The sequence below is a fragment of the Salmo salar genome, chromosome 09 (assembly GCF_965601325.2).
Source record: "Salmo salar chromosome 09, fSalSal1, whole genome shotgun sequence".
NCBI classification, from domain to species: Eukaryota; Metazoa; Chordata; class Actinopteri; order Salmoniformes; family Salmonidae; genus Salmo; species Salmo salar.
The window spans coordinates 129,835,048-129,856,069 of record NC_138299.1 but is presented as its reverse complement, the minus strand read 5'-3'; the positions used below and the strand labels follow the sequence as shown (position 1 = coordinate 129,856,069).

The 21,022-nt window shown below is 42.9% G+C and overlaps 1 protein-coding gene across 16 annotated transcripts in view; it reads left to right on the top strand.

The window, feature by feature from the left end:
* Positions 1 to 303: 303 nt before the first annotated feature.
* Positions 304 to 21,022, top strand: part of phldb1b (pleckstrin homology-like domain, family B, member 1b) — a 101,639-nt gene continuing 80,920 nt past the window's right edge. For 12 of the 16 annotated variants that reach the window (XM_082956279.1, XM_082956273.1, XM_082956271.1 and 9 more), the window contains exons 1-2: positions 17,592 to 17,748; positions 20,794 to 20,895. In XM_082956279.1, coding sequence (XP_082812405.1) covers positions 20,836 to 20,895 — 60 coding nt within the window. In that variant the 5' untranslated portion in view covers positions 17,592 to 17,748; positions 20,794 to 20,835. Of the gene's footprint in view, positions 546 to 17,590; positions 17,749 to 20,793; positions 20,896 to 21,022 lie in introns of those variants that run through there. The other 4 variants (XM_082956276.1, XM_045724477.2, XM_082956270.1 and 1 more) reach the window with 3 other exon arrangements.

Here is a 21,022-nt window from a genome sequence, read left to right as displayed (position 1 = left end):
CTAATTGGATGCATCTTTGGGGCTGTTTCAGTGAAGAGTGCATGCATCTATCTAATGATTATTTCAACCTCTTCCAAAATATGCCAGTGACTCAAGGTGAACTTGTTTCTGTAGGCTTTGTGAGAACAAGTAAGGATTTCTTTAGCCAGAAGAATGACTGCCTTGTGTCCTGCTAGGAGTGGTTGACAGCACAGGAAAACTGAGGGAGGGAGAATGAGCGAGATGGGGGGGGTGGGAGGGGGGGCAGACTGTGTCAGCAGAGCAGAGCACAGGACACATTGCTTTGTCACTCTTTTTGTCATGACAGTGTGATGTGAGAGAGTGTGTTTAGGACAGGGAGAGCCTCTCAAACATCGGAGAGACTGACCGCAAACAACAAACTCCTGCTGCACCTCTCGCTCTCCCCCTTTTGGATTCCATCCAGGCTTTTTTATTTGGGTTTTGCTGTACATGAAGAAGACTGACAGTGGTGCCCTCTTTGTGACAAGCTGTGTTTGCTCAGTCCTGCCGTCTTTCTCTTGTTGTTACTGGAAACTTGCCCTCAGGTAAAGTAAACTTCCATTATGCTTTGTTAGAAGGGTTGACTTTTTCAGACTGACAATCAGCTGGGAGATTAGCGTTGTATGAAAGACTCCAGGTGAGACACAATACTCGCTTTGTGTTGGCTGCATGTGTAGATCTGTCATTGTTCTAAAGGTTCATTGACGAGAGTTGGTCTATTGGCATGTTATTCAATATAGTTTATTCTTTATTTGCTGTTGCTGGTTTAAAAGAGGGAGAAGCATGAATGAATGAACAAATTAGTTGATCATATGCTTGTTTATCTTGGGATACATTATTGAATTATAAAGGGTTTAAACAAACTTAACTAAATCTATAACAAAATGTTATAATTCGTTGAGATTGTGGGGGAATTTGTATAGTCACTCTTGGTTGGATATCATTGTTCCTTATTTGGACACCATCTGGTTGTTTGTGTCAATGCCAACCTCCAGGAGTGGGTCCTCTAACTGTCCTTGGTTTATCAGAGCCCCAGACAGACACAATACAAGCCTAGGTTGTCCTCCCCTGAGTCTGCACACTGGAAGCTGAGATCTACAGGGCAGATTAACTAGCTAATGCTTGGCTAGTTGGCTACGATGGAGACCAACAGACAATGATCATGTCTGTGTACCTCTTCCTCTTCTAACTGTTCTCTCCTAGTCTCTTTGCAGCTTCTCTTTTCAGAGTGGGGAGAAGGAGAGGAGGATAGAGGGAGATGGAGAGAGAAAGACAGAGAGAGGGAGACAGGGGATAGAGACAGGGAGAGAGAGAGAGGGCAGGCACAGACCAGTTACAGAGGCAACAGTCATTGCCACGTTTAGTCCCTTCTTCTTCCCACTCCTAAAACAGTGGATGCTATTGAGAGAAATAGAGAGAGGGAGGGAGTGAGAGAATTGTTTTGCAGTCGGTCAGACACGTTTTGGGGGCCTTGCAGAGAGAGAAATGCTCCCTAGAAACGGACTTAAACTGCAATAATAACTCCTTTGTTATGAAAGCTTGTTCTGTTCTGTTCTCACAGAAATCAGGGCCATGTTGTAATCACCCAGTCAGTCTTTCAGTGTGTCCTCTGTACTGTGTCAAATGTTACTGTGTTGTTCCACCAGTCCCACTTCTGCTGTGGGTACTGTGCACTGGCCTGTTAATTACTGCTGCTGGCTACCTTGAATGGGATCATACACTCAGTTTCCTGGAAAGAACCTTTTTGATACATTATAACGGTCTTAATAAGATGCATGATCCCCTTTACACCATTAGAGAAATGCACAGTATTGACAGAACAGAAATAAGTGGTCTACTCTGGCGTGCTCAAGCGGTTAGTGATGCTTCCTTCAGGGCGTATGTATGCTGGTGTTGGTGTGAGGTCAAATCTGGCCAATGCCCTTCTAACACAGTAACACACTTTCTCCTCCTTACTTCCATGTCTTTCCTCACTGTCTCTTAAATAAACATGAAATGGGAAGTATATAAACTAGATGAAATACGTTTTTTTTTTTACAGATATCTTATATATTGTATACATTAGAGCACTAGCTGTCATATACACTGAACAAAAATATAAACACAACATGCATAATTTTACAAAGACTTTACTGAGTTACAGTCAATTGAAATAAATTCATTAGCCACTAATCTATGGATTTCACATGACTGGGAATACAGATATGCATCTGTTGGTCACAGATACCATAAAAAAAGGTAGAGGCATGGATCAAATGAATGGCACAACAATGGGCCCCAGGATCTCGTCACGGTATCTCTGCGCATTCAAATTGTCATTGATAAAATGCAATTGGGTTCATTGTCCGTAGATTGTCTGCCCATACAATAACCCCATTGCCACCATGGGGCACTCTGTTCACAACGTTGACATCAGCAAACCGCTCGCCCACACAATGCCATACTGCCCAGTGCCATCTGCCCAGTACAGTTGAAACCGGGATTCATCCATGAAGAGCACACTTCTCCAGTGTGCCAGTGGCCATCGAAGGTGAGCATTTGCTCACTGAAGTCGGTTATGCCACCGAACTGCAGTCAGGTCAAGACCCTGGTGAGGATGACGAGCACGCAGATGAGCTTCCCTGAGACGGTTTCTGACAGTTTGTGCAGAAATGATTCGGTTGTGCAGACCCACAGTTTTATTAGCTGTCTGGTGGCTGGTCTCAGACCAGCACGCAGATGAAGGAGCCGGATGTGGAGGACTTGAGCTGGCGTGGTTTTGCGTGGACTGTGGATGTGAAGCCGGTTGGACGTACTGCCAAATTCTCTGAAACGGCTTATGGTAGAGAAATTAACATTAAAGTCTAGCAACAGTTCTGGTGGACATTCCTGAAGTCAGCATACCGATTCCATGCTCCCTCAAAACATCTGTGGCATTGTGTTGTGTGACAAAACATTTTAAAACATTTGCACATTTTAGAGTGGCCTTTTATTGTCCCTAGCACAAGGTGTACCTGTGTAATGATCGTGCCGTAATTAGCTTCTTGATATGCCACGTCTATCAGGTGGATGGATTGTCTTGGCAATGGAGAAATGCTAACTAACAGGGATGTAAGCAAATTTGTGCACAGAATTTGAGAGAAATAAGCTTTTTGTGCCCATGAAACATTTCTGGGATCATTTATTTCACCTCATGAAACATGGGACCAACACTTTACATGTTGCGTTTATGTTTTTGTTCAGTATAGTATATTTGTCTTCCTTTTATCTAATGAGTAGCTTCCCAAGCTGTGAGCATACCTGTCTGTGAGAGTGTTATTGTTATAAACAGCTGTGTGTTCCAGGGACTTCAGGCCTTTCCAACAGCTGCAACATCTGGGCTTCACACACTACCAGGCGATATCTATCTTTATAGATACTGCAGACTGGATGACCTTTTCTGAAGGTCTTTCCTCATGTGATTTCCTTTCCTCAGTCTTGGTCTTTTTTTCCTCGCCTCGAGGCAAGCCCTTCATCCAAAACAAAGACAATCACTTTCAGACTGAATCATCCTTTGAATTTCTTTTCTTCTGTTTCACAGTCGGATATTTCCTGTTTGCAAGAACTTGGGAAGTGAGCTGGTCATAAGTCTTCATAATGATATCTTCAAATCGGTGGTTCCAATGGCTCAGCGGGGTAGAGAATGGTGCTAGCAACACCAGGGTTGTGGGTTCCATTCTTTCTTGGTCCAGATATACACACACTGTCAAAATTGACAGTTATATAAGTTGCTTTAGATAAAAGCGTCTGCTAACTGACCATATTAGCATTCACAGATTTGTTTGGTGGTAGTTAGTTCACAATCAATGAAACCCAACATTAGCTGATCATCATTATTACTGGTGCAATATCTGAGAACACGCCAGACTGATCGTTTGGGTGTTTTCCAGATGTGTTGTCACGGTAACACATGGTTGGCGGTCCAAACGAGATGTCATCATGTAAGTCACTGGTAACATTTACCGCAGTTGAACAGGGAACCTGTTGTCACTTTGTCCAAGGAAACCACTCTCTCTCTGGCTACTTGTCTGGAAAATGTCTCATAGGCCACATCATTTGACTACACATAAACACAAGATGCTTGTCCAAAACAAGAGCTATAGTAGTATGATATATTGCAGGCTTTCAATTCATATTCACCAGGTTGGAATCTGTGATTTCACTCTGCATGTTGTCTGAACATGAACAATTCGAAATTGTAATGAATACTCAGAGAGAAGAAGGTGTAGATTCACACGCAGAGCACGGCAGATGTTTATTAAGCCTTCGCAGAAGGCAGGAATTGTGGTCGCAGGCAGGCAATGGTCAAACACAGGTAGGCAATCAAAAACAAACAATACAAACAGAAAGAACTGAACTAAATAGGGAGCTGATGAGACCAGGTGAGAAACGAACACAGGTGAAATCAAAGAACAAAAATGAAAGACACGGCTACGTTCAAGAGCACAAAGAAACAAGGCTACGTTCCAGAACACAAAGAAACACGGCTAGGTTCAAGAGCACAAAGAAACAAGGCTACGTTCCAGAACACAAAGAAACACAGCTACGTTCAAGAGCACAAAGAAACAAGGCTACGTTCCAGAACACAAAGAAACACAGCTACGTTCAAGAGCACAAAGAAACACGGCTACGTTCCAGAACACAAAGAAACACGGCTACGTTCAAGAGCACAAAGAAACACGGCTACGTTCAAGAGCACAAAGAAACACGGCTACGTTCCAGAACACAAAGAAACACGGCTACGTTCCAAAACAAAGAACCACGGCTACGTTCCAGAACACAAAGAAAAATGGCTACGTTCCAAAACAAAGAAACACGGCTACGTTCAAGAGCACAAAGAAAAAGAACACATGGTTGACTAAGAAAAGTTCAACCTTACAGAAATAGTGTTGTTTTGGGAAGGAGATTCTTGATTGTAGTGGATGGGGAGAAGAGGATGGCTGTCCGTCCATCCAGAGGAGCAGTTTCCATTACTCAAAGGGATATATCCCACACTGTCGTTTCCTTCCCCCACCCTGCTTCCACCTCTTCCTTGTTACTCCGTCTTCCTATAGTGCTGTCCTTAGCAACAACAACAGCCAACACTTTTCCCTTTTCCCTTTATAGACCAGACTGTGTTTCTGAACTAATTTGTGAAGACCTCTCTCTTGTAACTGACTGACATTTGCCACTTGATGAAGAGAAGGACAAAGTGAGAGTCAAAGGGAGAGAGGGGAGGGTGAGTCTGTGACACTCTTGACAAGCAGCATATTGTGTGAAAGGGCTGCCTTTCAACTGCAAAAAGGTGGGAGGGTAGCTGCTGTTTTGTTGCACTGACACACAGGGCCTTGTGTACTTGTTACTTAGCTTATTCTGGTAACACCACATTCAAATTCCTGACTTGCTGCTCCTCTTTGTCTGTTTTTCTTTCTTAAGAGGGACTGCAAGATGAATGAATAGACCAATAAGTCAGTCAAAATACTGTTGGAGAGACACGGCCTGGTACCAAAGAGTTTGGCAACAGTTGGCACTCCAGCCAAACGTCACCTGGCTGGTACAGACTTTTGACTCACTTAGAGAAAGAGAGAGAAGTGCTGCATTTGCCTGCTGTCCTTTCCATTTGGAGAATTTTCAGTTGAAGAAGGAGGAACTCTGTGTACACCGAGCAAGTCCTGGGACAGCCTGTTTTGAGGATACAGAAAGCCATGGCACCGGTGTTTCTGCCCACTGACCAGCTGAGGACACTGACCTGAGAGATGGAGCATTATCACTGTCCAGCTAACATTGGGGTCAGAGTACTCCTGGTGTCAAAGCTCCATACTAAAATCCAGGTTGTACCAAAGGTAAGAGGGAGCATAGAGCTGTAAACATGGAAATGTACAGATGGATAAATGAGTAAAGAAATAATTGGATACTTTAGTGAGATTCATAGTTGACATGTAGTAAGACATGCTCAAAAGCTTAGATTACAGTAGTGTAACTGATTATCATTATATTTCTCATTGTATAACAGTTGGGGGCCTCCCGAGTGGTGCAGTGGTCTAAGGCACTGTATCACAGTGCTAGAGGCGTCATTACAGATCTGAGTTCGATCCCAGGCTGTATCACAACCGGCTGTGATTGGGAGTCCCATAGGGCGGCGCACAATTGGCCCAGCGTTGTCTGGGTTAGGGGAGGGTTTGGCTGGGGGGGCTTTACTTGCGCCCTAGCAACTCCTTGTGGCGGGCCGGGTGCTTGCAGGCAGATCTCGGTTGTCACTTGAACGGTGTTTCCCCCGACCCATTGGTGTGGCTGGCTTCCGGGTTAAGTTGGTTGGTGTTAAGAAGCGCGGTTTGGCGGGTCATGGTTCGGAGAACGCATGACTCCACCTTTGCCTCCCAAGCCCATTGGGGAGTTGCAGCGATGAGACAAGACCAAAATTGGGGAGAAAAAGTAAAAAAGGTTTAAAAAATGAGGAAAAAAATAATTCATTAAAACATCTTTTTTTTTTACAAAAACAGTTGGACTGTAGAAATGGAAAGTAGAAATGTTACATTTGGAGACCAGATATGTATCCTAATCAACATGGTTTCTCCTCACTCTATCTCTCTCGATTATTCTCTCTTTACATCATGTGGCAAGGATATCTGTTTCCCAAAGGCTGTTGGTCAGCTCTGTTCTCACACATATTGTCCAATAGTTCCCTGGGGGTTTCCCTGGCCATGTGCTGTCTGTATCAGCATGTGTGGTGAGGCAACAGTGTGGGATGGCTGGGCCCTGTAACCTAGTGGAGTGGTGGACAGTCCAGTCGCCTAGTCCATTCCCTCTCTCCTCTGGGAGATTATGGACATTGAAAATAGCTTTTTGTGTCGACCAGCACTGGAATTCCTGTAGAGCTCTGTGTCTTTGGGAAACAAACAGCCAAAGTCAATGGAACTTTTGAGCAATGACCCGCATTTGGAATATCATGGTACCACTCTAACTCTCAAACTCCCCCTGCCCTATCCCCTAATGGTAGTAAGGAAATATCGGAGCCGGAGAAAGAATGACTCACTCCCTAACGGTTGACCTGGCATCTAAGCCAGGGGTTTAGTTTTAGTCAAGTTTGCCTTGCTGGTCGTGCATGTATTAGATAGCGCTTTGTGTTTTGCACGTGAAGGACATATTTTTGTATGGAAATGTTAATCCAATAATTATAGCGTTCCTCTTCTATCCACTGAACTGCATCACTGTAGTTCCAGTATTTGCTGGTATGAGTTGTTCAGTGATGTCAGTGCAGTGGTGAGGAATCAATCACACAGCATAACATATAGTCACCCATATCGTAATGACCAACAGGTATTATGAAGAGGCTATAATGCATTGTAAGACTTGTCATAAGAATGTATGACCCATTATACAGTCTTATCATCTCATAATGATCACAATTAACTGAATAATGGCCATTTTAAATCAATTGAAAATGTATAAATAAGTTATAAAGCATTATGACACATGCCTCTAACCCTATTACAGGGGCTGAGTCACTGGCTTACTGGTGCTCTTCCATGCCGTCCCTAGGAGGGGTGCGTCACTTGAGTGCGTTGAGTCGCTGACGTGGTCTTCCTGTCTGGGTTGGCGCCCCCCCTTGGGTTGTGCCGTGGTGGAGATCTTTGTGGGCTATAATCGGCCTTGTCTCAGGATGGTAAGTTGGTGGTTGAAGATATCCCTCTAGTGGTGTGGGGGCTGTGCTTTGGCAAAGTGGGTGGGGTTATATCCTGCCTGTTTGGCCCTGTCCGGGGGTATCATCGGATGGGGCCACAGTGTCTCCTGACCCCTCCTGTCTCAGCCTCCAGTATTTATGCTGCAGTAGTTTATGGTCGGGGGGCTAGGGTCAGTCTGTTATATCTGGAGTATTTCTCCTGTCTTACCCGGTGTCCTGTGTGAACTTCAGTATGCTCTCTCTAATTCTCTCTTTCTTTCTCGCTCTCTCTCGGAGGACCTGAGCCCTAGGACCATGCCTCAGGACTACCTGGCATGATGACTCCTTGCCGTCCCCAGTCCACCTGGCCGTGCTGCTGCTCCAGTTTCAACTGTTCTGCCTGCGGCTATGGAACCCTGACCTGTTCACCGGACGTGCTACCTGTCCCAGACCTGCTGTTTTCAACTCTCTAGAGACAGCAGGAGCAGTAGAGATACTCTCAATGATCGGCTATGAAAAGCCAACTGACATTTACTCCTGTGGTGCTGACTTGTTGCACCCTCGACAACTACTGTGATAATTATTATTTGACCATGCTGGTCATTTACGAACATTTGAACATCTTGGCCATGTTGTGTTATAATCTCCACCCGGCACAGCCAGAAGAGGACTGGCCACCCCTCATAGCCTGGTTCCTCTCTAGGTTTCTTCCTAGGTTTTGGCCTTTCTAGGGAGTTTTTCCTAGCCACCGTGCTTCTACACCTGCATTGCTTGCGGTTTGGGGTTTTAGGCTGGGTTTCTGTACAGCACTTTGATATATCAGCTGATGTAAGAAGGGCTATATAAATACATTTTATTTGATGTATGCTGTCATTAATTAAAGCGTCATACCTTCAACGGCTTTCACAAAGGGTATGATGATCTGTGAGTCTGTGTTCTGTAGCTCTGCTGTTCCCCACAGTGGAGCAGGTGGTGTGTTTAGCTTGCAGCAGAGAGTGGCTGTGGTCCAAAACGGATAGCTCTGGGCCAGGGCACTGAGCCTGTGTGTTTTGAGCACACCATCAGCTGAGGAAGGAATGACAAAAACTCTTCCAGGCAATGCAGAGCATGTCAATATTGATATCATTGCTTTATCTTCGTTTTGAACAGTGTTTTTATTTTTGCTGCTTGCGGAACGTGTTGCCGATTGGTTTGACACTCCTATAATTCCTACAGAATGAGTCATTGTAAATCAGAAATAGTTGCACTTGTAACATATAACTCGGCATCAGAAGCGTAAGTGACCATTTAGTTGAGAGATCATTGTACATATCAAATCTCTAATTGAATGTTTATAACATCTGCATCTGTTGTTAGTAAACGTTAAAAGTCCCGTTTGCATTTTAGTCTGTTGCATCCTGATCTCTTGGACGGGTTTCCTGAACTACACACAGAGATCATTGTACTGTCCCTTATATCCTTCTGTTCCTTATATGAAAGTGACAGAGGCCACTATCAGACCTTGGCCTTGGCCTCAGCCCTACGGGAAATGCTTCCTCTGTCGGCCACACAGGATGTCCACATATAGTGACACCCGTTGTGGTCAACCTCTTCTAGCTGTCCTTCTTTGTTCGTCATCTTTTTCCTCTTGCTGTCACTCTGTCTTTCCGGGATCCTTCCATGAAGAGATGCAGTCTCTTATGTGGTTCACAGAACATGTCCATCTATTGACTTCCTCAAGCCCTATTTTCTTCAACCTCATTTTAAAATCAGACAATAACTTTTCATAGGTGCTTTTGCTTATGTTATATGGAGAATTTTATGAGAAAGTGCCATCATACTGGCCAGTTTTAGCTATACATGGCAACCATAACATGAGTTAAATACTGTGCATTGGCTCACATAACAAATGGCCATAAGCAACACCTTTAGCCATGTGCAAAAATCAAAGTGGAAACCTTTTATTCTGTCTGGGAGGCCACATCCATTGGCTGTGTCCCATTTACCAATGCTGTTCATTAATCTATTCTTAGATTTCTGTTATGATTTGAAAGCTTTGAATGGTTTTTACAATGAATCGTGAAAATTGTAAATAAATCCAAACTTGTGGGGACAGTTATCTAGTTAAGTAGATAATCTCAGTTTAGACAAATGAAATGTACTGTTTCTCATTCTCTTTGTTACTAGGTTAGACTGACCAACCTCAACCACTGACCCTGACTGTCATTGTACCCTGCCTATTGCAGATTCCCTTTGTTCTATGTGGCCTATAATAAACAGTCATATATCTCACTGGTGTTAAAGAGAAGGAGAGTAGGGAGGTAAGCCTTTGATGCTGCTCACTGTTTAGCCCCCTGTACAGTGTACATATTAGGACATATACCCCTCCTGCCTGTCCCAGGTACAAATGTTTTGACATTTTGAAATGGAGAGGTACTTACCTGAGTTTGTCCAATGAAAACTGTGTGTCCTACTGAAGATGACCCAGATGGAAACAATGACAATCAGATTTTGTGATTATCAATGGAACTATTTGAATTAAAGGAAAACAGCCGTTATGATGCATTTTACATCATATGAGGCTGCGTTTTGCATCATATGATGCAAAATGCATCATACCGGATGTATTTCAGTATTTTGAAAGGTATGTATCTTGAAAACTTGATTGCTGACATGCATAACACTTTAGGACTATATCAACAATGGACTAGTGAAACAAATACCAAAAGATAGTTTTTGGATGGAATGTTCCATTAAGAACATTGAGATGCATTATATGGTTGTTTAAATGTAAATCATTTACACACCTCGAAACACCTCAGAAAGAATTGATATATAAACTTTGTAATGATAGTTTTTTTGGTTTTGAGCTTAATTACTGTTGTAGTTCTCCTTTAGTTTTGTGAGTCGTAGAGTTATGCTCATGGCACTCAAAGTACAAGTAACACGTGAGTAAATAATGAGGGATACAAAGTATATTGAAAGCAGGTGCTTCCACCCAGGTGTGGTTCCTGATTTAATTAAGCAATTAACATCCCATCATGCTCAGGGTCATGTATAAAAATGCCCAGTTGCCCATTATTCTGGCTACCATGTCTAGAAGAAGAGATCTCAGTGACTTTGAAAAGGGTTTTGCAAAGAAGCATATGGGGTTTAAAGGGTGTGTGTGTGTGTGTGTGTGTGTGTGTGTGTGTGTGTGTGTGTGTGTGTGTGTGTGTGTGCGTGCGTGCGTGCGTGCGTGCGTGCGTGCGTGCGTGCGTGCGTGCGTCAGTCACTAGATCTCAACCCAATTGAACACTTATGGGAGATTCTGGAGCAGTGCTTGAGACAGCGTTTTCCACCACCGTCAACAAAACAACAAATTATGGAATTTCTCATGGAAGAATGGTATCATATCCATCCAATAGAGTTGCAGACACTTGTAGAATCTATGCCAAGGTGCATTGAAGCTGTTCAGGGGGCTCTTGGTGACCCAATGCCCTATTAAGACACTTTATGTTGGTGTTTCCTTTATTTTTGCACTTACTTGTATAGTGATCTGTATGTGATGTATTCTCAGCCAGATAAAATATGAACTTTGTTTGGGTGTTTGGAGAATAGACCATGGAAGGGTGTTGCCAGAGAAGGGTACTTTGTAATACCACATTGTAAATTGCTTTTCCCTCCCTCCCTCTCATAAATTGAGTTATTGTTTAGAGATAAAGCTACTTTTATACTGTTTTGCATTCCATGCAACAAAGGGGAACATTTTACTCAAGCAAATGGCAGTAAGCAAAATAACCATAAACTATTTAAATATATTGCTCTCTCTTCAGAGACAGATTTTAAATTAACCCTTCAACATGCTTTATGTTGTATGTTATTAAGAGTTTACCATTAGTTTACTAGTCCACTGAGTGTAAACCAGATCAAGTTAAACAGCCACGTGCAGCAGGACTTTTCATCGCATTCATGTTGTAACTGGGAAATTATTTGTGTTGTATTCTTTTCATTGGCGACAAGTTGTGTCTCAATTCCTAGATCTATAGTATCACTTTGTTTCAGTAGATTGTGTGCTTTCTTGTGATGCAATGGCTGTAGTAACCCTCAGTATATCACTTGGTTCTATCACATAAAGAAGTATGTCAATCAATCAATCAATCAATCCAATTTATTCATAAAGCCCTTTTTACATCAGCAGATGTCACAAAGTGCTTATATAGAAACCCAGCCTAAAACCCCAAACAGCAAGCAATGCAGATGTAGAAGCACGGTGGATAGGAAAAACTCCCTGGAAAGGCAGGAACCTAGGAAGAAACCTAGAGAGGAACCAGGCTCTGGGGGGTGGTCAGTCCTCTTCTGGCTGTTCCGGGTGAAGATTATGAGAGTTGTTCAAATGTTCGTAGATGACCAGAAGGGTCAAATAATGAGAGAGAGCGAGAGAGAGAGAGAGAGACTTAAAGATGTTGATGTCATCATTCTACAGGAGACATGGTGTCACTCATTGTTTCACAGGCTACAGAGAGGTAATTGTACCATCACAGAAACTCAGCTCTGTCAATAGAGGCAGAGACTCTGCAGGACTGATCATTGGTACAAATCCAAAATACATAATCTAATTGATCCCCTCAAAATTGGTAAACATCACATTTGGTTAAAACTGAAAAAAAAACTTGTACTGACTGAAAAATATGTGTTCCTTTGCGCAAAAAAAAAACAAAAAATAGAAACAAGAGGAATTAGTAATACAAAATGGTGACATATGGACAACCCATTTTAAAACACTCTACAACACCGTTCAAATTGACACAAATGCAGAACAATGCAAAATTCATGAGAAGTTTAATGGATTAGAAAAAGCTATAAAGGACAATCAAAATCCATTGGATGCCCCAATTACTGACCAGGAGCTCTATAAGAAACTTCAGTCCCTCAAATTTAAAAAAGCATGCGGACCTGATGGCATCCTTCATGAGATGCTCAAACTCACTAGTGCAAAATTTTTATTGTCTATATTAAAACTGTTTAATTTGATCGTGCGTGTAGGTTATTTCCCTGACATCTGGAATCAAGGACTCATAACCCCAATCTTTAAGAACGGAGACAAATTTGACCCTAACAATTACAGAGGCATTTGTGTGAACAGTAACCTGGAGAAGGTTTTCTGTAGTATTATAAATGTAAGAGTTCTAAACTTCTTTAATAAGCACAATGTCTTGAGTAAAAGCCAAATTGGATTTATACCAAAACATTGCACGACTGATCATATTACACCTTACACACCCTGATAGATAAACATATCCACCAAAATAATACCAAGATATGCGCTTGCTTTATCGACTTCCAAAAATAATTTGATTCTATTTGGCATACAGGACTGTTCTACAAAGTTATTGAAAGTGGTGTAGGGGGTAAAACATATAACATAATTAAATCAATGTATACTGGCAATACGTGCAGCATTAAAATTGGCAAGAAAATAACAGAATTCTTTAACCAGGGGCAGGGCCTTCGCCAGGGTTGCAATCTGAGCCCTGTACTCTTCAATATTTACTTCAACAAATTGGCCACTATTCTAGAAAAATCCTCAGCCCCTGGTGTTAGTCTCCACAAATCAGAGGTTAAATGCCTACTTTTCACAGATGACCTATGCCTGCTGTCACCCACAGCACATGGCCTACAGCAGAGCCTGGACCTGCTAGAGCAGTACTGCCAGACCTGGGCCCTGGCAGTAAACCCCAAAAAGACTAAAATAATGATTATCCAGAGAAGATTCAGATCTCAGGGAATTAGACCAAAGTTCTCAATTGGTACAAAATATATAGAGTACTGCACACACCACAATTACTTAGGTTTAAAAATAAGCTCAACTGGACACCTTAATGAGGCAGTGAATGAACTGAGAGAGAAAGCACGCAGGGCATTCTACACCATTAAAAAAACAAATTCTAATTGAAATACCTATTAAAATTTGGCTAAAATTAATTGAATGGGTCATTGAACCAATTGCACTTTATGGCAGCGAGGTGTGGAGTCCACTTGCAAAACAAGATTTCACCAAATGGGACAAACACCACATTGGAAGCCTGCATGCAGAGTTCTGTAAGATTCTCCTACATGTCCAGAGGAAAACTACATACAATGCATGCAGGGCAGAATTATGCCAATATCCACTAATAATTAAAACTCAAAAAATAGGAATTAAGTTTTGGAAACATCTAAAATACAGTGGCCCCCTCTCATATTTTACATTTATCATTACCAAACCCTGCAATGCCAAGAGCTGAGCAAAGAAAAGAGTCCCCTCATCCAGCTGGCCCTTTGGCTGAGTTCACAAACCTGTTCTACTAACACACTGAAGCCCCAGGACCAGAACATCCAATCAATCAGAATAAAACAAATTACAACACAATCAAAACAAAACTACATTGCTTATTGGGAAGCACAAGCACAAGCAAAATGCAGTGCTATCTGGCTCTAAATTGACAGTACACCATGGCAAACTATTTGACCATGGTTACTGATCAAAACCTTAGAAAAACCTTGACAAAGTACAAGCTCAGTGAGCACAGCCTTGCCATTGAGAAGGGTAGACACAGGAAAACATGGCTCCCTGTAGAAGAAAGGCTGTGCAAACACTGCACAGCAGCAGAACCTGAGACAGAGCTGCATTTCCTTACAAAATGTCAAAAATATAAAACAATTAGAGACTGTCATTTCCCCAAATTTGAAACCCTTATTCAAGGTTTCAAAGACCTCTCTGATGAGGATAGGCTACCCATCCTGTTGGGGGAGGACGCAGAGAGCTGTGGGTTGGCAGCGCACTACATTGCCGCCTGCCATAAGATGAGGGACAGTGTCTGACAGACCAATCAACCTGCACATGCCCTCTACTGTATGCTTATTGTTATTGTTCAATGTATGGTTATTTTTGACCCTTGGTTATTGTTGTTACTGTTGTCCCGTTGACAATTTTGATTCTTATTATTTTCATATTGGAAATATCAAAAGTAAGCTTTGGCAATATGTACATTGTTACGTCATGCCAATAAAGCAAATTGAATTGAATTGAAAAAAATTGAAAGAGAGAGACAAACACAGCAGGTCAGGGACAAGGTAGCACATCCGGTGAACAGGTAATGGTTCCACAGCCACAGGCAGAACAGTTGAAATTGGAGCACGACCAGGTGGACTGGGTCCAGCCAGGAATCATCAGGCCAGGTAGTCCTGAGGCATGGTCCTAGGGCTCAGATCCATCCAGGAGGGGAGGGAGAGAGAGAGTTTTTAGGGAGCCTACTGAGATCCACACAGGACACCAGATAAGACAGAAGAATTACACTGGATATAACAGACTGACCCTAGCCCCTCGGTACATAGACTATTGCAACTTCTTGACTGTCCCCCAAAATGAAATCGGGGAGGGGCCTGTGGCTCTGTCTCCGTGCGTTAGCAAGTGCGTATGTTAATCACACGCGATATGTCAGACAGCACTGGCCTGATTTTGACTAAACTTGGGTAAATGATGCGTCTTGCCATAGAGATCTGGCGTTTACAAAAATCCACTGATTGGCCAGATGGCGATTGAAAATGCAAACTTTTAAAGGTCATGCCCCTAACCCCGCTATTGACCAATAAACATTCACATGGGTGTGGTATGGCACATAAATGTATATTAATCACTCAAGTATATTCGTATTGTAATAACATTTGGTACATATGTTGCAAACACTGTCAAGACTCAACATATGCAAGAACATTCATATCGACCACACAGTGGAGTTATAACAGGCAGATGTTTATATCTCTTGATCTGTTTGACTCGGAGTGATGAAATTTGGCACACATGCTCAGGGATATGGGTCTAGCTAACCCGCTCGATATCTCAGACAAAACTTTGGCAAATTATGCGTCTTGCCATAGAAATCCACAGATTGGCCCAAGGGGGACGCTGCATGATTCATGGGGGACGACATTTTTACCGTTGCCTTCTTGAATTGTATTGTTGTAGGCATATCCTTGCATTGTGGATATTGCGCAAGTAGCATGAATCTTCTTTATATCATCTGATTTAAGGTATCTGGTAAAGGCTGCCTAAAAGATACATGCTGGAACTCTTCCCATGGTAGTTTGCTACATTTCTGTGGCCTCGCTCTAAAAACAGAAGGTGCTGTTTGGCTGTAGCCACATCCAGTTGTGAAGAGCTAAGGGACATTGCAGAGTACAATTGTTGCCATAAATATATGTTCCCTGAAATGCCAAGTATTTATGTTCAGCCACTTGGTGTCCTATAGTAGGCTGTACATGGTGCCTACTACTAGAACTACTGTCCCCCTCTCTACCCTGTTCCCTGACATGTAGGCTACGTTCCAATGTCCATACTAACATACCACTTAGCTAGAATATGTGCCCAATACATTGCTTCATTCTAGGTAGTATGCTAGTGTGAATATTAGAACAGATGATTGCAGAGATGTTTTCTCAGAGTGAAACATCTCCGGGTGAGAAACACATCAGGTCTCAGGGAGAGAGTGTTTACATTTTATGGAGACAGTGAATATTTTATTACAAGAACCAAAAACTACAAGGAGTAGGATGCTATAGCAGATACGGCATTTGTAATAGAATTGATGGATTGTTCAGCAACACCTGGGTATTCGTGTGTGTGTCTTTTTGTCTCTCTTTCTCTCTCCAGCCCACCTCAGTTCTAATGCCAGTGTTGAGTAATCCTCTGGGTAGGAAGGAACAGGCAGCCAATCATTACCTTACTCCATACGAGACTATTCATTTCTATTCTAATTGCTATTTATTTCCGACGCATCAGCATTTCGGAAGCGCACAAAGCGTCTCTTCATTGGAAATTCATGCCCATGGGTAGAGAATCTGTGGAGAATATTGTCCCACGTGTATTCATATGCATGATGAAACCTCCAAATGGTATGTTTGGACAGTAGTGAGATTATATTTTTACATAAGCTACCATAGGATGTCTACGGAGGTAATATCTTGTTGTTGTGTCGAGGAAGTTTGTACTATACTACAGCTGATGTTTAGGAGTTTCTCTGTCTTGACTAGGGGAAGAAAATAGGGAAGAAATTCCCAAGTTACCCAATTCTCCCAGATTGTCGTCAACGTGTTTGAGTGACGAATTTGTTTGTCTCCTGGGACAGTCGTGGGACTTCGGGTTTGGAAACAATATGCCCCACTATTGCACATACTTGCATGCCTTCAGCAAGCCACAAGCTCCCTCCCTCCAACATTTCTGCTATTCAACTCGATGGCTCCCCTCCCATATCCTCATCAAAAAAGATTCCTTCATGTGTGAGGGAAAGATCCATGCATGCTCGATGGAACACAATGCCTGCCTTTGTAGCAGCCACTCCAGTTTGAAAAAAAAGAAAAGTGCCATGCTTTGCATTGTTTCTCCTTTAATCTCTGTGTGTGTAGTTAGCAGTGGGCTGGTTCTGTAGAGCGCATTTTTAGAGAAAAGGCTGTCAACAGTTTTGAGAGAGAGAGAGAGAGAGAGAGAGAGAGAGAGACGTGAGGCTTTGATGAATGTGATGGCATGTGGTGGGAACTGGCTGAGAATAGGGGCTGGAATCAGATCAAACCGGACTAGATCACAGAGATATATTGGATTAGACCGAGTTCGATGATGGCCTATTGTATGTTCTTTATCCAGCTCTCCAGACGACCTACATTGCCTTCATGGAGTTACAGTCTCTGAGTTATTGCATGTTCATATTACCCTAATAGTGTTAATAATACTGTATAATCACTCTAAAGGCTATTTCTACCCCTCACCTCTCATCCTCTCTCAATTTTCTCTTCCTTTTTTGTCTCTGTCCTTCTCTCCATCCCTCTCTCCTTCTGTTATCAGGGCTTGTGGCTGCCAGGCAAGAATGCGGGCTTAGTTCAGCGTAGCAAGCACAGACAGGTCCGTGCTGTGAATGGGAGCATGTAACGAATCAGGGGTGATTGTTGAGGTAGATGATACCTCAACAATAGGTAAAGCTGCTGGCAAGTAGCAGGTACTGTAGCAGCTTTGAAGGAAGCTCTAATTTGCTCACTCTGTAGTTGAGAGTAAGAATCTTTCCACAATGGAGGCCGTATATTTGCTGGACAACTGGTGAAAGGTAATTACCGGATAGCCCTACAACTGCACTGTAAGATATGACAAGGGACGTGGTGGCTATATCATGAGGTTACTCGGTCTCTCACACACACAGTAGTTTCTTAGTATGTATAGTCATGTGAAATATAACTTAGATTGAAGCGTTTTGTTCTGATCATAGTGTTTTTTTTAACTGTTTGTTGACATATACATTTTTGCTATTTCTATAAGTAATATCAGACATTTTAGTGAATTTTTTGGCAGAGTTCTATCACGTTAACAGGATAAACTTGATGATAAAGAACATTTGAATCTATGTTGTGAATTGGGATACATCAGAAACATACACTATGTAGACACCTGCTCGTCGAACATCTCTTTACAAAATAATGGGCATTAATATGGAGTTGGTCCCTCCTTTGCTGCTATAACAGCCTCCACTCTTCTTTGAAGGCTTTCCACTAGATGTTGGAACATTTCTGCAGGGACTTGCTTCCATTCAGCCACAAGAGCATTAGTTAGATCGGGCACTGATGTTGGGCGATTAGGCCCTGGCTCGCAGTTGGCGTTCCAATTCATCCAGAAGGTGTTCGATGGGGTTGAGGTCAGGGCTCTGTGCAGGCCAGTCAAATTCTTCCAGACCGATCTCGACAAACCATTTCTGTATGGACCTCGCTTTGTGCACGGGAGCATTGTCATGCTGAAACAGGAAAGTGCCTTCTCCAAATTGTTGCCACAAAGTTGGAAGCACAGAATCGTCTAGAATGTCTTTGTATGCTGTAGCGCTAAGATTTCCCTTCACGGGAACTAAGGGGCATCGCCTGAACCATGAAAAACATTATTCCTCCTCAACTAAATTTTACAGTTGGCACTATGCATTCGGGCAGGTAGCGTTTTCCTGGCAGCCGAAAAACCCAGATTAGTCCGTCGGACTGCCAGATGGTGAAGCGTGATTCATCACTGCAGAGAACGTGTTTCCACTGCTCCAGAGTACAATGGCGGCAAGCTTAACACAACTCCAGCCAATGCTTGGCATTGCACATGGTGATCTTAGGTAAGCTCAGTCATCGAGACCCATTTCATGAAGCTCCTGACGAACAGTTATAGTGCTGACGTTGCTTCCAGAGACAGTTTGGAACTTTTAAATGTTGCAATCGGGGACGACAATTTTTACGTGCTACGCACCTCAGCACTCAACGGTCCCGTTCTGTGGATTTGTGGCCTACCACTTCACAGCCGAGCCGTTGTTGCTCCTAGATGTTTCCACTTCACAATAACAGCACTTACAGTTGACCCGGGGCACCTCTATTAGGGCATACATTTGATGAACTGACTTGTTGGAAAGGTGGCATCCTATGACGGTGCCACGTTGAACGTCACTGAGTGCTTCAGTACGGGCCATTCTACTGCCAAAGTTTGTCTATGGAGATTGCATGTCTGTGTGCTCGATTTTATACACCTGTCAGTAACGGGTGTGGCTGAAATAACCAAATCCACTAATTTGAAGGGGTGTCCACATACCTTTGGCCATGGAGTGTATTTACCAACACTGCACATCTTTTTAGGGATGCTAATTACTCTGAGAACACTTCCGTCCAAGGCACTTAAATGTACAAAGACGACTATAATTATGTGTTTGATAACCTTACTTGTGGTTTTCTCGACTTAATTTGCCCACAATGGGTGCATAAGTATTTTGTTAGTCTCACATACGCTCACTCTCAAATCTGGTCATTTATGACACGTACAAATACAGACATGGAAAAGTATGTATAGCAATCTGTTCTGGGCTGACTCGGTGGAAAAGCCAAAAAGCAATGAATAAGAGAGAAGGAATTTGTGGGATAAGGAGAGTGGGGGAGAGGGGTGGGTGCAGTAGAGACTGAGGGGAGGGCAGACAGACAGACGCAAGAAGGCTGCAATGCATTCCTGTGTCAGGTCTCAGGGGAGATCACCCTGTGTCTCTGTCTGTTGGCTCAGTGAGGTAATATGGGATATCAGCAGAATCTGTACACTGTCTGTCTCCCTGTGTGTGGTGTATTCTCATCTAATGAATCACATTACTGACTCATCCTGGCTGAGAGGGGCTGAAGGGGGAATCCCAATCAGCAGGGTCTGCCTTTCTCTGAGAGTACTCATTGATCACTTGTAAGGTCTTTTTTTATTTTTTATTTCACCTTCATTTAAGCAGGTAGGCTAGTTGAGAACAAGTTCTCATTTGCAACTGCGACCTGGCCAAGATAAAGCATAGCAATTCGACACATTCAACAACACAGAATTACACATGGAATAAACAAACATACAGTCAATAATACAGTAGAAAAAAGAAACATCTATATACAGTGAGTGCAAATGAGGTAAGATAAGGGAGATAAGGCAATAAATAGGCCATGGTGGCGAAGTAATTACAATATAGCAATTAAACACTGGAATGGTAGATGTGCAGAAGATGAATGTGCAAGTAGGGATACTGGGGTGCAAAGGAGCAAGATAAATAAATAAATACAGTATTGGGATGAGGTAGATAGATGGGCTGTTTACAGATGGGCTATGTACAGGTGCAGTGATCTGTGAGCTGCTCTGACAGCTGGTGCTTAAAGCTAGTGACGGAGATATGAGTCTCCAGCTTCAGTGATTTTTGCAGTTCGTTCCAGTCATTGGCAGCAGAGAACTAGAAGGAAAGGCGACCAAAGGAGGAATTGACTTTGGGGGTGACCAGTGAGATATACCAGCTGGAGTGCGTGCTACGAGTGGGTGCTGCTATGGTGACCAGTGAGCTGAGATAAGGCGTTTCACAGTCCCTTTGGCCATGGCTAGTTAAGCATTCTGGACCATTCTCTTTCACCTGTAATGTATAGAACCATGTGAATGACCGTGCATGTACAGTATAATCGCCACATAAGACGAGACTAAAGACAGAGACACAAAAAGTTGATTATAAAGTATGATTCATGTTGCCTTTTGTAAACAGCAGGAGTCAGTAATGGCAGAAGGCCTGTGAATCCTTCAGAATCCTTTCATCCCTGCTTGTTATCCTCTCACAGGTGTGTTGTGTTTTGTTCCATAGGATCTTCATGTGTCAGGGGAGGTGATTGACAACGCAGTAGATATGGACAGTCTGAACAGGAACCTGCCTGAGTGTGGACGGCAAACCCATCAGGTGTTACAGGTGAGTGTGTGTGTGTGTGTGTGTGTGTGTGTGTGTGTGTGTGTGTGTGTGTGTGTGTGTGTGTGTGTGTGTGTGTGTGTGTGTGTGTGTGTGTTTTGTTTCTATGGGGCGGTGCATGTGTGTGTCC